General features: G+C 37.4%; 1 protein-coding gene across 2 annotated transcripts in view; it reads left to right on the forward strand.

The window, feature by feature from the left end:
• The window catches only part of dbh (dopamine beta-hydroxylase (dopamine beta-monooxygenase)), a 70,572-nt gene that overhangs the window by 16,798 nt on the left and 33,068 nt on the right, over positions 1 to 20,706 (forward strand). For both annotated transcript variants that reach the window (XM_061907286.1, XM_061907288.1), the window contains exon 5: positions 5,181 to 5,283. In XM_061907286.1, the coding sequence (XP_061763270.1) occupies positions 5,181 to 5,283 (103 nt within the window). The remainder of the gene's footprint in view (positions 1 to 5,180; positions 5,284 to 20,706) is intronic.

The following is a 20,706-nucleotide window of genomic DNA, read 5'->3' on the forward strand; positions in this document are numbered from 1 at the left end:
TCCTCGTACCTTATGGTGGTTTACCAATGATCCTAGCAGCTATGTTGTCTGGGGACTGCTAGGGTCTCCCAAGACAGACAAGTCCTAGGTGAGGGATCAGACAAAGAGCAGCTCAAAGACTTTTATGAAGAAGAAACAACGAGGCTTCAGATTTCTAATGGGCTCACCACTCATGGGAGGGGCCACAGAGGTGTTACATCTTTATTTTGCAAGATGACATCTTTTTATCAAACTGACCTCATTCCAATTAATGAAACAAGGTTTTTCTTGCCAAACAAATGCAACATGAATATTAGAAATTGCTACAGCACACGTGGGTTAGAACTTGGAAGCTAGTAGACCAGTAAGAAAGGTAAGGTGGTAATACAATACAAGTGAGGTAGTACTAGGACCAGTAAGAAAGGTAAGGTGGTAATACAATACAAATTAGGATAATACTAGGACCAGTAAGAAAGGTAAGGTGGTAATACAATACAAGTAAGGTAATACTAGGACCAGTAAGAAAGGTAAGGTGGTAATACAATACAAATTAGGATAATACTAGGACCAGTAAGAAAGGTAAGGTGGTAATACAATACAAGTAAGGTAATACTAGGACCAGTAAGAAAGGTAAGGTGGTAATACATCACAAGTGAGGTAATACTAGGACCAGTAAGAAAGGTAAGGTGGTAATACAATACAAGTGAGGTAATACTAGGACCAGTAAGAAAGGTAAGGCGGTAATACAATACAAGTAAGGTAATACTAGGACCAGTAAGAAAGGTAAGGCGGTAATACAATACAAGTAAGGTAATACTAGGACCAGTAAGAAAGGTAAGGTGGTAATACAATACAAATTAGGATAATACTAGGACCAGTAAGAAAGGTAAGGTGGTAATACAATACAAGTAAGGTAATACTAGGACCAGTAAGAAAGGTAAGGTGGTAATACATCACAAGTGAGGTAATACTAGGACCAGTAAGAAAGGTAAGGCGGTAATACAATACAAGTAAGGTAATACTAGGACCAGTAAGAAAGGTAAGGTGGTAATACAATACAAGTGAGGTAATACTAGGACCAGTAAGAAAGGTAAGGCGGTAATACAATACAAGTAAGGTAATACTAGGACCAGTAAGAAAGGTAAGGCGGTAATACAATACAAGTAAGGTAATACTAGGACCAGTAAGAAAGGTAAGGTGGTAATACAATACAAATTAGGATAATACTAGGACCAGTAAGAAAGGTAAGGTGGTAATACAATACAAGTAAGGTAATACTAGGACCAGTAAGAAAGGTAAGGTGGTAATACAATACAAGTGAGGTAATACTAGGACCAGTAAGAAAGGTAAGGCGGTAATACAATACAAGTGAGGTAATACTAGGACCAGTAAGAAAGGTAAGGCGGTAATACAATACAAGTAAGGTAATACTAGGACCAGTAAGAAAGGTAAGGTGGTAATACAATACAAATTAGGATAATACTAGGACCAGTAAGAAAGGTAAGGTGGTAATACAATACAAGTAAGGTAATACTAGGACCAGTAAGAAAGGTAAGGTGGTAATACATCACAAGTGAGGTAATACTAGGACCAGTAAGAAAGGTAAGGCGGTAATACAATACAAGTAAGGTAATACTAGGACCAGTAAGAAAGGTAAGGTGGTAATACAATAGAAGGGAGGGAGGGTTAGAGTACTAAACTTCCTGGCTGGTGTGAGCCGTGAAGACCAGATGAGCTGAGAAATATTCAGGCCCGTTTGGTCGCCTCACTAAACTGCAGGCTGACTTCTCCTGGCAGGCAGGAAGGAAGGAAGGAAGGAAGGAAGGAAGGAAGGAAGGAAGGAAGGAAGAGAAAGGTGCAAAATCAGAAAAGAGGCTGTGGTGAGGTAAGTGAAGAGGACAAAAGGAAGGAAGGAAGGAAGGAAGGAAGGAAGGAAGGAAGAGAAAGGTGCAAAAACAGAAAATAGGCTGTGGTGAGGTAAGTGAAGAGGACAAAAGGAAGGAAGGAAGGAAGGAAGGAAGGAAGGAAGGAAGGAAGGAAGGAAGAGAAAGGTGCAAAAACAGAAAAGAGGCTGTGGTGAGGTAAGTGAAGAGGACAAAAGGAAGGAAGGAAGGAAGGAAGGAAGGAAGGAAGGAAGGAAGGAAGAGAAAGGTGCAAAAACAGAAAAGAGGCTGTGGTGAGGTAAGTGAAGAGGACAAAAGGAAGGAAGGAAGGAAGGAAGGAAGGAAGGAAGGAAGAGAAAGGTGCAAAAACAGAAAAGAGGCTGTGGTGAGGTAAGTGAAGAGGACAAAAGACTACAAGTATCTTTTATTTCTTTTGCTTTCATGATAAGAAAATGAGATTTGAAAGGAAAATAACTTCCTGTAATTGGATCAGATCCATTTGTGCTGACTTGAGTCTGTTTCAAGATGAAAGCATCAGTTTAGATTCGAGCAAGATTAACATTCAATCAAGATCAACTGGAAATGTTCTTTTCCCATAAAAACATCCACAAAAATACCAACAACAACAAGACGACAACAACAACAATTATATCTTATGATGTATTTTATTGAGTACAATTATATCTTATGATGTATTTTATTGTGTACAATTATATCTTATGATGTATTTTATTCTGTACAATTATATCTTATGATGTATTTTATTGTGTACAATTATATCTTATGATGTATTTTATTGTGTACAATTATATAATATGATGTATTTTATTGTGTACAATTAGATCCCATTATGTATTTTCATATGTATGTGTTTGTTAGTTATTATCATAACTATTATTAACATATTAACACAACTATTAACTTAGTGACATAACTATTAACATATTAACATAAATATTAAGATAACTATTACTGACATATTAACATAACTATTACTAAAATATTAAGATAACTATTACTAACATATTAACATAACTATTACTAAAATATTAACATAACTATTACTAACATATTAACATAACTATTACTAACATATTAACATAACTATTACTAAAATATTAACATAACTATTACTAAAATATTAACATAACTTTTTGTAACATAGTAATATAACTATTAACATAACAATTATTAACACACCTGTCATTAGCATATTAACATAACTATTATGAAGATATTAACATAACTATCATTAACATATTAACATAACTATCATTAACATACTATTAACATGTGTACTGTTAACATATTGACATAACTATTAACAACATATGAAGTAGTTTCAACCGCTGGGAACATAAGCAAGTGTTTATGTTCCAGATCATGTCTGCATTTATTTATTATTTTTCTACTTCATATTTACATTACTTTTCTCCTTTTATTTTATTCTTTTTTTTTTTAATAACATCAACATAAAAACTTTTCTTTTCATGATTTCCTGTTATTCTGACATGATTTCTTCCAACATGCTTCTTATCTTCTCACACTTCCTGTGTCGTCCACAACATACTTCTTATCTTCTCACACTTCCTGTGTCGTCCACAACATACTTCTTATCTTCTCACACTTCCTGTGTCGTCCACAACATACTTCTTATCTTCTCACACTTCCTGTGTCGTCCACAACATACTTCTTATCTTCTCACAGCGACAATTTAAAAGCATGCAGACCACTGTCAAAAAGCTGATATCACAATCATAATAATAACAACAATAATATGAAGATGTGATGAAGGAATGTTGTGTATACTTTCTCTACAAAGTCAAGTAAATAATTGTCAAAACCTGAACTCTAACATTCAACCTAACCCTGTCAAAATAAAAGTGGACAGTGAATATAAAATACTGTAACTCATACTGTAAAATGATCTTTCTTTTTACAGACGACTTCCTTATTCCTCTTTTCAGCCTTTATTACTTCTTGTTAGGATCAAACATAGAGACCTCATCTTCTTTTTGTTAGGATCAAACATAGAGACACTTCATCTTCTTGTTAGGATCAAACATAGACACTTCATCTTCTTGTTAGGATCAAACATAGACACTTCATCTTCTTGTTAGGATCAAACATAGACACTTCATCTTCTTGTTAGGATCAAACATAGACACTTCATCTTCTTGTTAGGATCAAACATACACACTTCATCTTCTTGTTAGGATCAAACATACACACTTCATCTTCTTGTTAGGATCAAACATAGACACTTCATCTTCTTGTTAGGATCAAACATAGACACTTCATCTTCTTGTTAGGATCAAACATAGACACTTCATCTTCTTGTTAGGATCAAACATAGACACTTCATCTTCTTGTTAGGATCAAACATAGACACTTCATCTTCTTGTTAGGATCAAACATACACACTTCATCTTCTTGTTAGGATCAAACATAGACACTTCATCTTCTTGTTAGGATCAAACATACACACTTCATCTTCTTGTTAGGATCAAACATAGACACTTCATCTTCTTCTTGTTAGGATCAAACATAGACACTTCATCTTCTTGTTAGGATCAAACATAGACACTTCATCTTCTTGTTAGGATCAAACATAGACACTTCATCTTCTTGTTAGGATCAAACATACACACTTCATCTTCTTGTTAGGATCAAACATACACACTTCATCTTCTTGTTAGGATCAAACATACACACTTCATCTTCTTGTTAGGATCAAACATAGACACTTCATCTTCTTGTTAGGATCAAACATACACACTTCATCTTCTTGTTAGGATCAAACATAGACACTTCATCTTCTTGTTAGGATCAAACATAGACACTTCATCTTCTTGTTAGGATCAAACATAGACACTTCATCTTCTTGTTAGGATCAAACATACACACTTCATCTTCTTGTTAGGATCAAACATAGACACTTCATCTTCTTGTTAGGATCAAACATACACACTTCATCTTCTTGTTAGGATCAAACATAGACACTTCATCTTCTTCTTGTTAGGATCAAACATAGACACTTCATCTTCTTGTTAGGATCAAACATAGACACTTCATCTTCTTGTTAGGATCAAACATAGACACTTCATCTTCTTGTTAGGATCAAACATACACACTTCATCTTCTTGTTAGGATCAAACATACACACTTCATCTTCTTGTTAGGATCAAACATACACACTTCATCTTCTTGTTAGGATCAAACATAGACACTTCATCTTCTTGTTAGGATCAAACATACACACTTCATCTTCTTGTTAGGATCAAACATGGAGACTTCTTCTTCTTCTTGTGCTGACAGGCCTTCTACTATCCACCTCATGCTGGACTGCCTGTCGGGGGACATGCTGCCTCACGCTTCCTGCGGCTGGAAGTCCACTACCACAACCCTCTACGCATAGCTGGTACACACACACACACACACACACACACACACACACACACACACACACACACACACACACACACACACACACATCTTTTACAGTAGTATATTTTGCTACTTGAGGCCTGTTATGGTTGAGCAACATTTGTCATGTTAAGAACAAGCTGCTTGATTTGTGTGAGCTCATTTAGCAGGTATGTACCTGCGTGTCATTTACTTCATGCTAACATTTAGCAGGTATGTACCTGCGTGTCATTTACTTCATGCTAACATTTAGCAGGTATGTACCTGCGTGTCATTTACTTCATGCTAACATTTAGCAGGTATGTACCTGCGTGTCATTTACTTCATGCTAACATTTAGCAGGTATGTACCTGCGTGTCATTTACTTCATGCTAACATTTAGCAGGTATGTACCTGCGTGTCATTTACTTCATGCTAACATTTAGCAGGTATGTACCTGCGTGTCATTTACTTCATGCTAACATTTAGCAGGTATGTACCTGCGTGTCATTTACTTCATGCTAACATTTAGCAGGTATGTACCTGCGTGTCATTTACTTCATGCTAACATTTAGCAGGTATGTACCTGCGTGTCATTTACTTCATGCTAACATTTAGCAGGTATGTACCTGCGTGTCATTTACTTCATGCTAACATTTAGCAGGTATGTACCTGCGTGTCATTTACTTCATGCTAACATTTAGCAGGTATGTACCTGCGTGTCATTTACTTCATGCTAACATTTAGCAGGTATGTACCTGCGTGTCATTCACTTCATGCTAACATTTAGCAGGTATGTACCTGCGTGTCATTTACTTCATGCTAACATTTAGCAGGTATGTACCTGCATGTCATTTACTTCATGCTAACATTTAGCAGGTATGTACCTGCATGTCATTTACTTCATGCTAACATTTAGCAGGTATGTACCTGCATGTCATTAACTTCATGCTAACATTTAGCAGGTATGTACCTGCGTGTCATTTACTTCATGCTAACATTTAGCAGGTATATACCTGCGTGTCATTTATTTCATGCTAACATTTAGCAGGTATGTACCTGCGTGTCATTTATTTCATGCTAACATTTAGCGGGTATGTACCTGCGTGTCATTTACTTCATGCTAACATTTAGCGGGTATGTACCTGCGTGTCATTTACTTCATGCTAACATTTAGCAGGTATGTACCTGCGTGTCATTTACTTCATGCTAACATTTAGCAGGTATGTACCTGCGTGTCATTTACTTCATGCTAACATTTAGCAGGTATGTACCTGCATGTCATTTAGTTCATGCTAACATTTAGCAGGTATGCACCTGCGTGTCATTTACTTCATGCTAACATTTAGCAGGTATGTACCTGCATGTCATTAACTTCATGCTAACATTTAGCAGGTATGTACCTGCATGTCATTTAGTTCATGCTAACATTTAGCAGGTATGCACCTGCGTGTCATTTACTTCATGCTAACATTTAGCAGGTATGTACCTGCATGTCATTAACTTCATGCTAACATTTAGCAGGTAAATACCTGCGTGTCATTTACTTCATGCTAACATTTAGCAGGTATGTACCTGCGTGTCATTTACTTCATGCTAACTGGAAGCACCTTATTTTTAGCATAGTACTGTTAGCCATCCATCCGTCCATCCATTTACCACCACTTATTCCCTTTGGGGGCGCGGGGGGCGTTAGCATGCCAGCTAATTTGCAGTTCATTTTGTTCAAAGGTTTTGCTCTTTGATGGCAACTGGCCAGCATGCTAACTAACTCTTTTTACTACACTGTGTGTGTGTGTGTGTGTGTGTGTGTGTGTGTGTGTGTGTGTGTGTGTGTGTGTGTGTGTGTGTGTGTGTATGTGTGCTTATAAACATTGTTTCACATGCTAGCACTAGCATGTGTAAAGTAGCAAAATAAGAGTGAGGTGTAAACCTCCAAAAAAAGCAAAATGAGAAAGCTAGCTAATAGGCATCATTTGTCAAGTGGAAACATATGTGACACAGTATAGCACACAATATAGCACAAAATATAGCACACAGTATAAAACAGTATAGCACACAGTATAGTGCAAAGCATAGCACAAAGAATCACACACAGTATTGCACAAAGTATAACACACAGTAAAGCACACAATATAGCACAAAGTATAGCACACAGTATAAAACAGTATAGCACACAGTATAGTGCAAAGCATAGCACAAAGTATCACACACAATATAGCACAAAGTGTAGCACACAGTAAAGCACAGAGTGTAGCACACAGAATAGCATAAAGTATAACAAAGTATAGTGCAGTATAGCACAAATTATAGCACACAATATCGCACAATGCATAGCACACAATATAGCACACAGTATAGCACACAGTATAGTGCAAAGCATTGCACAAAGCATCACACACAGTATTGCACAAAGTATAGCACAAAGTATAGTACACAGTAAAGCACACAATATAGCACAAAGTATAGCACATAGTGTAGCACACAGAATAGCATAAAGTATAACAAAGTTCAGCACAGTATAGCACAAATTAAAGCACACAATATAGCACACAGTATAGCACACAGTATAGGACGCAGTATAGAAGACAATACAGCACACTATATAGCGCAAAGTATAGCAAAAAGTGTAGTGCACAGTATAGCGCAAAGCATAGCACAAAGTATAGCACACAGTATAGCACATAGCATAGCAAACAGCAAAGCACACAATATAACACAACATATAGCACAACATAGCACACGGAATAGCATACAGTATAAAAAGCACAAAGTATAGCACACAATATAGCAAAAAGTGTAGCACACAATATAGCACAAAGTGTAGCACACAATATAGCACAAAGTGTAGCACACAGTATAGCACACACTGTAGCATAAAGTGTAGCACACAGTATAGCACACAGTGTAGCACACAGTGTAGCACACACTATAGCACAAAGTGTAGCACACAGTATAGCACACACTGTAGCACAAAGTGTAGCACACAGTATAGCACACAGTGTAGCACACAGTGTAGAACACAGTGTAGCACAAAGTGCAGCACACAGTACAGTGCAAACATAGCACGAGAAATGTGCATTGAAAGAGTGTGTGGCTCCATTATGATGGTCACATGACCTCCCCTGGTGTTGCCTGGGCACAAGCTCCGCCCCCTCCAGCCTGTGTCATAATTAGTGACACACACACAGAGACACACACACACACACACACACACACACACACAGAAAGATGAGGAGGTAATTAGTGCTAATTAATCTTCTGACTCAAAGTAGCACTTTTGATGCAGAAGTCACAAGAGTGACAACACCTTCTGCCAGGGGTCATTTCCTACATGCTGCCTAGCAACAACTTCTTCTCCTCCTTCTTCTTCTTTCTTTTCTCTGACTTTGCTAAATACATGACAAACTATTTCTGAGAGCCACATGTGTACAAATACAAACTATTTCTGAGAGCCACATGTGTACAAATACAAACTATTTCTGAGAGCCACATGAGTACAAATACAAACTATTTCTGAGAGCCACATGAGTACAAATACAAACTATTTCTGAGAGCCACATGTGTACAAATACAAACTATTTCTGAGAGCCACATGTGTACAAATACAAACTATTTCTGAGAGCCACATGTGTACAAATACAAACTATTTCTGAGAGCCACATGTGTACAAATACAAACTATTTCTGAGAGCCACATGAGTACAAATACAAACTATTTCTGAGAGCCACATGAGTACAAATACAAACTATTTCTGAGAGCCACATGTGTACAAATACAAACTATTTCTGAGAGCCACATGTGTACAAATACAAACTATTTCTGAGAGCCACATGTGTACAAATACAAACTATTTCTGAGAGCCACATGAGTACAAATACAAACTATTTCTGAGAGCCACATGAGTACAAATACAAACTATTTCTGAGAGCCACATGTGTACAAATACAAACTATTTCTGAGAGCCACATGTGTACAAATACAAACTATTTCTGAGAGCCACATGTGTACAAATACAAACTATTTCTGAGAGCCACATGTGTACAAATACAAACTATTTCTGAGAGCCACATGAGTACAAATACAAACTATTTCTGAGAGCCACATGAGTACAAATACAAACTATTTCTGAGAGCCACATGTGTACAAATACAAACTATTTCTGAGAGCCACATGTGTACAAATACAAACTATTTCTGAGAGCCACATGTGTACAAATACAAACTATTTCTGAGAGCCACATGAGTACAAATACAAACTATTTCTGAGAGCCACATGAGTACAAATACAAACTATTTCTGAGAGCCACATGTGTACAAATACAAACTATTTCTGAGACCCACATGAGTACAAATACAAACTATTTCTGAGAGCCACGTGAGTACAAATACAAACTATTTCTGAGAGCCACATGTGTACAAATACAAACTATTTCTGAGAGCCACATGTGTACAAATACAAACTATTTCTGAGAGCCACGTGAGTACAAATACAAACTATTTCTGAGAGCCACATGTGTACAAATACAAACTATTTCTGAGAGCCACATGTGTACAAATACAAACTATTTCTGAGACCCACATGTGTACAAATACAAACTATTTCTGAGAGCCACATGTGTACAAATACAAACTATTTCTGAGACCCACATGAGTACAAATACAAACTATTTCTGAGACCCACATGAGTACAAATACAAACTATTTCTGAGAGCCACATGAGTACAAATACAAACTATTTCTGAGACCCACATGAGTACAAATACAAACTATTTCTGAGAGCCACATGTGTACAAATACAAACTATTTCTGAGAGCCACATGAGTACAAATACAAACTATTTCTGAGAGCCACGTGAGTACAAATACAAACTATTTCTGAGAGCCACATGAGTACAAATACAAACTATTTCTGAGAGCCACGTGAGTACAAATACAAACTATTTCTGAGAGCCACATGTGTACAAATACAAACTATTTCTGAGAGCCACATGTGTACAAATACAAACTATTTCTGAGAGCCACATGTGTACAAATACAAACTATTTCTGAGAGCCACATGTGTACAAATACAAACTATTTCTGAGAGCCACATGTGTACAAATACAAACTATTTCTGAGAGCCACATGAGTACAAATACAAACTATTTCTGAGAGCCACATGAGTACAAATACAAACTATTTCTGAGAGCCACATGTGTACAAATACAAACTATTTCTGAGAGCCACATGTGTACAAATACAAACTATTTCTGAGAGCCACATGTGTACAAATACAAACTATTTCTGAGAGCCACATGAGTACAAATACAAACTATTTCTGAGAGCCACATGAGTACAAATACAAACTATTTCTGAGAGCCACATGTGTACAAATACAAACTATTTCTGAGACCCACATGAGTACAAATACAAACTATTTCTGAGAGCCACGTGAGTACAAATACAAACTATTTCTGAGAGCCACATGTGTACAAATACAAACTATTTCTGAGAGCCACATGTGTACAAATACAAACTATTTCTGAGAGCCACGTGAGTACAAATACAAACTATTTCTGAGAGCCACATGTGTACAAATACAAACTATTTCTGAGAGCCACATGTGTACAAATACAAACTATTTCTGAGACCCACATGTGTACAAATACAAACTATTTCTGAGAGCCACATGTGTACAAATACAAACTATTTCTGAGACCCACATGAGTACAAATACAAACTATTTCTGAGACCCACATGAGTACAAATACAAACTATTTCTGAGAGCCACATGAGTACAAATACAAACTATTTCTGAGACCCACATGAGTACAAATACAAACTATTTCTGAGAGCCACATGTGTACAAATACAAACTATTTCTGAGAGCCACATGAGTACAAATACAAACTATTTCTGAGAGCCACGTGAGTACAAATACAAACTATTTCTGAGAGCCACATGAGTACAAATACAAACTATTTCTGAGAGCCACGTGAGTACAAATACAAACTATTTCTGAGAGCCACATGTGTACAAATACAAACTATTTCTGAGAGCCACATGTGTACAAATACAAACTATTTCTGAGAGCCACATGTGTACAAATACAAACTATTTCTGAGAGCCACATGAGTACAAATACAAACTATTTCTGAGAGCCACATGTGTACAAATACAAACTATTTCTGAGAGCCACGTGAGTACAAATACAAACTATTTCTGAGAGCCACAAGTGTACAAATACAAACTATTTCTGAGAGCCACATGTGTACAAATACAAACTATTTCTGAGACCCACATGTGTACAAATACAAACTATTTCTGAGAGCCACATGTGTACAAATACAAACTATTTCTGAGACCCACATGAGTACAAATACAAACTATTTCTGAGACCCACATGAGTACAAATACAAACTATTTCTGAGAGCCACATGAGTACAAATACAAACTATTTCTGAGACCCACATGAGTACAAATACAAACTATTCCTGAGAGCCACATGAGTACAAATACAAACTATTTCTGAGACCCACATGTGTACAAATACAAACTATTTCTGAGAGCCACATGAGTACAAATACAAACTATTTCTGAGACCCACATGTGTACAAATACAAACTATTTCTGAGAGCCACATGAGTACAAATACAAACTATTTCTGAGACCCACATGTGTACAAATACAAACTATTTCTGAGAGCCACATGAGTACAAATACAAACTATTTCTGAGACCCACATGTGTACAAATACAAACTATTTCTGAGAGCCACATGTGTACAAATACAAACTATTTCTGAGAGCCACATGAGTACAAATACAAACTATTTCTGAGAGCCACATGAGTACAAATACAAACTATTTCTGAGAGCCACATGAGTACAAATACAAACTATTTCTGAGAGCCACATGTGTACAAATACAAACTATTTCTGAGACCCACATGAGTACAAATACAAACTATTTCTGAGAGCCACGTGAGTACAAATACAAACTATTTCTGAGAGCCACATGTGTACAAATACAAACTATTTCTGAGAGCCACATGTGTACAAATACAAACTATTTCTGAGAGCCACGTGAGTACAAATACAAACTATTTCTGAGAGCCACATGTGTACAAATACAAACTATTTCTGAGAGCCACATGTGTACAAATACAAACTATTTCTGAGACCCACATGTGTACAAATACAAACTATTTCTGAGAGCCACATGTGTACAAATACAAACTATTTCTGAGACCCACATGAGTACAAATACAAACTATTTCTGAGACCCACATGAGTACAAATACAAACTATTTCTGAGAGCCACATGAGTACAAATACAAACTATTTCTGAGACCCACATGAGTACAAATACAAACTATTTCTGAGAGCCACATGTGTACAAATACAAACTATTTCTGAGAGCCACATGAGTACAAATACAAACTATTTCTGAGAGCCACGTGAGTACAAATACAAACTATTTCTGAGAGCCACATGAGTACAAATACAAACTATTTCTGAGAGCCACGTGAGTACAAATACAAACTATTTCTGAGAGCCACATGTGTACAAATACAAACTATTTCTGAGAGCCACATGTGTACAAATACAAACTATTTCTGAGAGCCACATGTGTACAAATACAAACTATTTCTGAGAGCCACATGAGTACAAATACAAACTATTTCTGAGAGCCACGTGAGTACAAATACAAACTATTTCTGAGAGCCACATGTGTACAAATACAAACTATTTCTGAGAGCCACATGTGTACAAATACAAACTATTTCTGAGACCCACATGTGTACAAAAACAAACTATTTCTGAGAGCCACATGTGTACAAATACAAACTATTTCTGAGACCCACATGAGTACAAATACAAACTATTTCTGAGACCCACATGAGTACAAATACAAACTATTTCTGAGAGCCACATGAGTACAAATACAAACTATTTCTGAGACCCATATGAGTACAAATACAAACTATTCCTGAGAGCCACATGAGTACAAATACAAACTATTTCTGAGACCCACATGTGTACAAATACAAACTATTTCTGAGAGCCACATGAGTACAAATACAAACTATTTCTGAGACCCACATGTGTACAAATACAAACTATTTCTGAGAGCCACATGAGTACAAATACAAACTATTTCTGAGACCCACATGTGTACAAATACAAACTATTTCTGAGAGCCACATGAGTACAAATACAAACTATTTCTGAGACCCACATGTGTACAAATACAAACTATTTCTGAGAGCCACATGTGTACAAATACAAACTATTTCTGAGAGCCACATGAGTACAAATACAAACTATTTCTGAGAGCCACATGAGTACAAATACAAACTATTTCTGAGAGCCACGTGAGTACAAATACAAACTATTTCTGAGAGCCACATGTGTACAAATACAAACTATTTCTGAGAGCCACATGTGTACAAATACAAACTATTTCTGAGAGCCACATGTGTACAAATACAAACTATTTCTGAGAGCCACATGAGTACAAATACAAACTATTTCTGAGAGCCACATGTGTACAAATACAAACTATTTCTGAGAGCCACGTGAGTACAAATACAAACTATTTCTGAGAGCCACATGTGTACAAATACAAACTATTTCTGAGAGCCACATGTGTACAAATACAAACTATTTCTGAGACCCACATGTGTACAAATACAAACTATTTCTGAGAGCCACATGTGTACAAATACAAACTATTTCTGAGACCCACATGAGTACAAATACAAACTATTTCTGAGACCCACATGAGTACAAATACAAACTATTTCTGAGAGCCACATGAGTACAAATACAAACTATTTCTGAGACCCACATGAGTACAAATACAAACTATTCCTGAGAGCCACATGAGTACAAATACAAACTATTTCTGAGAGCCACATGTGTACAAATACAAACTATTTCTGAGAGCCACATGAGTACAAATACAAACTATTTCTGAGACCCACATGTGTACAAATACAAACTATTTCTGAGAGCCACATGAGTACAAATACAAACTATTTCTGAGACCCACATGAGTACAAATACAAACTATTTCTGAGAGCCACATGAGTACAAATACAAACTATTTCTGAGACCCACATGAGTACAAATACAAACTATTTCTGAGAGCCACATGTGTACAAATACAAACTATTTCTGAGACCCACATGAGTACAAATACAAACTATTTCTGAGAGCCACATGTGTACAAATACAAACTATTTCTGAGAGCCACATGAGTACAAATACAAACTATTTCTGAGACCCACATGAGTACAAATACAAACTATTTCTGAGAGCCACATGAGTACAAATACAAACTATTTCTGAGACCCACATGAGTACAAATACAAACTATTTCTGAGACCCACATGTGTACAAATACAAACTATTTCTGAGACCCACATGTGTACAAATACAAACTATTTCTGAGACCCACATGAGTACAAATACAAACTATTTCTGAGACCCACATGAGTACAAATACAAACTATTTCTGAGACCCACATGAGTACAAATACAAACTATTTCTGAGACCCACATGAGTACAAATACAAACTATTTCTGAGAGCCACGTGAGTACAAATACAAACTATTTCTGAGAGCCACATGTGTACAAATACAAACTATTTCTGAGACCCACATGTGTACAAATACAAACTATTTCTGAGAGCCACATGAGTACAAATACAAACTATTTCTGAGACCCACATGAGTACAAATACAAACTATTTCTGAGAGCCACATGTGTAGAAATACAAACTATTTCTGAGACCCACATGAGTACAAATACAAACTATTTCTGAGACCCACATGAGTACAAATACAAACTATTTCTGAGACCCACATGAGTACAAATACAAACTATTTCTGAGACCCACATGAGTACAAATACAAACTATTTCTGAGACCCACATGAGTACAAATACAAACTATTTCTGAGAGCCACGTGAGTACAAATACAAACTATTTCTGAGAGCCACATGTGTACAAATACAAACTATTTCTGAGACCCACATGTGTAAAAATACAAACTATTTCTGAGACCCACATGTGTACAAATACAAACTATTTCTGAGAGCCACATGTGTACAAATACGAACTATTTCTGAGACCCACATGAGTACAAATACAAACTATTTCTGAGACCCACATGAGTACAAATACAAACTATTTCTGAGACCCACATGAGTACAAATACAAACTATTTCTGAGACCCACATGAGTACAAATACAAACTATTTCTGAGACCCACATGAGTACAAATACAAACTATTTCTGAGACCCACATGAGTACAAATACAAACTATTTCTGAGACCCACATGAGTACAAATACAAACTATTTCTGAGAGTCACGTGAGTACAAATACAAACTATTTCTGAGAGCCACATGTGTACAAATACAAACTATTTCTGAGACCCACATGTGTACAAATACAAACTATTTCTGAGACCCACATGTGTACAAATACAAACTATTTCTGAGACCCACATGTGTACAAATACGAACTATTTCTGAGAGCCACATGTGTACAAATACGAACTATTTCTGAGACCCACATGAGTACAAATACAAACTATTTCTGAGACCCACATGAGTACAAATACAAACTATTTCTGAGACCCACATGAGTACAAATACAAACTATTTCTGAGACCCACATGAGTACAAATACAAACTATTTCTGAGACCCACATGAGTACAAATACAAACTATTTCTGAGACCCACATGAGTACAAATACAAACTATTTCTGAGACCCACATGAGTACAAATACAAACTATTTCTGAGAGTCACGTGAGTACAAATACAAACTATTTCTGAGAGCCACATGTGTACAAATACAAACTATTTCTGAGACCCACATGTGTACAAATACAAACTATTTCTGAGACCCACATGTGTACAAATACAAACTATTTCTGAGACCCACATGTGTACAAATACAAACTATTTCTGAGACCCACATGAGTACAAATACAAACTATTTCTGAGACCCACATGAGTACAAATACAAACTATTTCTGAGACCCACATGAGTACAAATACAAACTATTTCTGAGACCCACATGAGTACAAATACAAACTATTTCTGAGAGCCACGTGAGTACAAATACAAACTATTTCTGAGAGCCACATGTGTACAAATACAAACTATTTCTGAGACCCACATGTGTACAAATACAAACTATTTCTGAGAGCCACATGAGTACAAATACAAACTATTTCTGAGACCCACATGAGTACAAATACAAACTATTTCTGAGAGCCACATGTGTAGAAATACAAACTATTTCTGAGACCCACATGAGTACAAATACAAACTATTTCTGAGACCCACATGAGTACAAATACAAACTATTTCTGAGACCCACATGAGTACAAATACAAACTATTTCTGAGACCCACATGAGTACAAATACAAACTATTTCTGAGACCCACATGAGTACAAATACAAACTATTTCTGAGAGCCACGTGAGTACAAATACAAACTATTTCTGAGAGCCACATGTGTACAAATACAAACTATTTCTGAGACCCACATGTGTACAAATACAAACTATTTCTGAGACCCACATGTGTACAAATACAAACTATTTCTGAGAGCCACATGTGTACAAATACGAACTATTTCTGAGACCCACATGAGTACAAATACAAACTATTTCTGAGACCCACATGAGTACAAATACAAACTATTTCTGAGACCCACATGAGTACAAATACAAACTATTTCTGAGACCCACATGAGTACAAATACAAACTATTTCTGAGACCCACATGAGTACAAATACAAACTATTTCTGAGACCCACATGAGTACAAATACAAACTATTTCTGAGACCCACATGAGTACAAATACAAACTATTTCTGAGAGTCACGTGAGTACAAATACAAACTATTTCTGAGAGCCACATGTGTACAAATACAAACTATTTCTGAGACCCACATGTGTACAAATACAAACTATTTCTGAGACCCACATGTGTACAAATACAAACTATTTCTGAGACCCACATGTGTACAAATACAAACTATTTCTGAGAGCCACATGTGTACAAATACGAACTATTTCTGAGACCCACATGAGTACAAATACAAACTATTTCTGAGACCCACATGAGTACAAATACAAACTATTTCTGAGACCCACATGAGTACAAATACAAACTATTTCTGAGACCCACATGAGTACAAATACAAACTATTTCTGAGACCCACATGAGTACAAATACAAACTATTTCTGAGACCCACATGAGTACAAATACAAACTATTTCTGAGACCCACATGAGTACAAATACAAACTATTTCTGAGAGTCACGTGAGTACAAATACAAACTATTTCTGAGAGCCACATGTGTACAAATACAAACTATTTCTGAGACCCACATGTGTACAAATACAAACTATTTCTGAGACCCACATGTGTACAAATACAAACTATTTCTGAGACCCACATGAGTACAAATACAAACTATTTCTGAGAGTCACGTGAGTACAAATACAAACTATTTCTGAGAGCCACATGTGTACAAATACAAACTATTTCTGAGACCCACATGTGTACAAATACAAACTATTTCTGAGACCCACATGTGTACAAATACAAACTATTTCTGAGACCCACATGTGTACAAATACAACATGTCAGATACTCTGTGGTCCCTTTGAGGGCAGCTGAAGTAACGGCAGGCAGCTTCTCTCTCTCTCTCTCTCTCTCTCTCTCTCTCTCTCTCTCTCTCTCTCTCTCTCTCTCCATACCAGCTTCACTCTCTCTCTCTCTCTCTCCATACCCGCTTCACTCTCTCTCTCTCCATACCAGCTTCACTCTCTCTCTCTCTCCATACCAGCTTCACACTCTCTCTCTCCCTCCATACCAGCCAAACAATTCCCAAGCAGGTGCAGGTGATATTCATTCAGCAATCATTCAGCCCCCCCCCCCCCCCCACACACACACACACACACATGTAGCCACACCCACTATCCCAGGTGACAAGTGAGAAACAAATCCCTGCCTCGACACACTGTAGGTGTATGTATATATATATACACACACACACACACACACACACACACACACACACACACATACACACACACACACACACACATGTATATTTGTATGTATGTATTTTTATTCCTCACATAATGAATATGTATACATATACATATGTATATGTATACATATACATATGTATATGTATACATATACAGTACCTACACACATACAAGTATATGCATACACAGACTGTGTATGTTTATATATTCATATACATATAAACATAGATAAAAAAACATGCAAATATACATATTTACATACATACATATGTTCATACAGATACACATACAGTATATTCATGCATATATGCACACATATATACATACATACATATTTATACATACTGATATACATACACACATACAAATATACACAAATATACATACATACACACATATACACATACATACATACATATATTCATACGAGTCAGACAAGGGAGCGTATGAAAATTCAGACAAGGGAGCGTATGAAAAGTTAGACAAGGAAGCGTATGAAAAGTCAGACAAGGGAGCGTATGAAAAGTCCACTGGCCAAGGGAGCGTATTAAAAGTCAGCCAAGGGAGCGTATGAAAAGTCAGCCAAGGAAGCGTATGAAAAGTCAGACAAGGGAGCGTATGAAAAGTCAGACAAGGGAGCGTATGAAAAGTCAGCCAAGGGAGCGTATGAAAAGTCAGCCAAGGGAGCGTATGAAAAGTCAGACAAGGGAGCGTATGAAAATTCAGACAAGGGAGCGTATGAAAAGTCCACTGGCCAAGGGAGCGTATTAAAAGTCAGCCAAGGGAGCGTATGAAAAGTCAGACAAGGGAGCGTATGAAAAGTCCACTGGCCAAGGGAGCGTATTAAAAGTCAGACAAGGGAGCGTATGAAAATTCAGACATGGGAGCGTTTGAAAAGTCAGACAAGGGAGCGTATGAAAAGTCTACTGGCCAAGGGAGCGTATGAAAAGTCAGCCAAGGGAGCGTATGAAAAGTCAGCCAAGGGAGCGTATGAAAAGTTAGACAAGGAAGCGTATGAAAAGTCAGCCAAGGGAGCGTATGAAAAGTTAGACAAGGAAGCGTATGAAAAGTTAGACAAGGAAGCGTATGAAAAGTCAGACAAGGGAGCGTATGAAAAGTCCACTGGCCAAGGGAGCGTATTAAAAGTCAGCCAAGGGAGCGTATGAAAAGTCAGCCAAGGAAGCGTATGAAAAGTCAGACAAGGGAGCGTATGAAAAGTCAGACAAGGGAGCGTATGAAAAGTCAGCCAAGGGAGCGTATGAAAAGTCAGCCAAGGGAGCGTATGAAAAGTCAGACAAGGGAGCGTATGAAAATTCAGACAAGGGAGCGTATGAAAAGTCCACTGGCCAAGGGAGCGTATTAAAAGTCAGCCAAGGGAGCGTATGAAAAGTCAGACAAGGGAGCGTATGAAAAGTCCACTGGCCAAGGGAGCGTATTAAAAGTCAGACAAGGGAGCGTATGAAAATTCAGACATGGGAGCGTTTGAAAAGTCAGACAAGGGAGCGTATGAAAAGTCTACTGGCCAAGGGAGCGTATGAAAAGTCAGCCAAGGGAGCGTATGAAAAGTCAGCCAAGGGAGCGTATGAAAAGTTAGACAAGGAAGCGTATGAAAAGTCAGCCAAGGGAGCGTATGAAAAGTTAGACAAGGAAGCGTATGAAAAGTTAGACAAGGAAGCGTATGAAAAGTCAGACAAGGGAGCGTATGAAAAGTCCACTGGCCAAGGGAGCGTATTAAAAGTCAGCCAAGGGAGCGTATGAAAAGTCAGCCAAGGAAGCGTATGAAAAGTCAGACAAGGGAGCGTATGAAAAGTCAGACAAGGGAGCGTATGAAAAGTCAGCCAAGGGAGCGTATGAAAAGTCAGCCAAGGGAGCGTATGAAAAGTCAGACAAGGGAGCGTATGAAAATTCAGACAAGGGAGCGTATGAAAAGTCCACTGGCCAAGGGAGCGTATTAAAAGTCAGCCAAGGGAGCGTATGAAAAGTCAGACAAGGGAGCGTATGAAAAGTCCACTGGCCAAGGGAGCGTATTAAAAGTCAGACAAGGGAGCGTATGAAAATTCAGACATGGGAGCGTTTGAAAAGTCAGACAAGGGAGCGTATGAAAAGTCTACTGGCCAAGGGAGCGTATGAAAAGTCAGCCAAGGGAGCGTATGAAAAGTCAGCCAAGGGAGCGTATGAAAAGTTAGACAAGGAAGCGTATGAAAAGTCAGCCAAGGGAGCGTATGAAAAGTTAGACAAGGAAGCGTATGAAAAGTCAGACAAGGGAGCATCTCAAAAGTCCAGCAGCCAAGGGAGTGTCTGAAAAGTCCAGCAGTCAAGGGAGCATCTGAAAAGTCCAGCAGTCAAGGGAGCGTCTGAAAAGTCCAGCA

Source organism: Nerophis ophidion, linkage group LG08 (assembly GCF_033978795.1).
Source record: "Nerophis ophidion isolate RoL-2023_Sa linkage group LG08, RoL_Noph_v1.0, whole genome shotgun sequence".
NCBI classification, from domain to species: domain Eukaryota; kingdom Metazoa; phylum Chordata; class Actinopteri; order Syngnathiformes; family Syngnathidae; genus Nerophis; species Nerophis ophidion.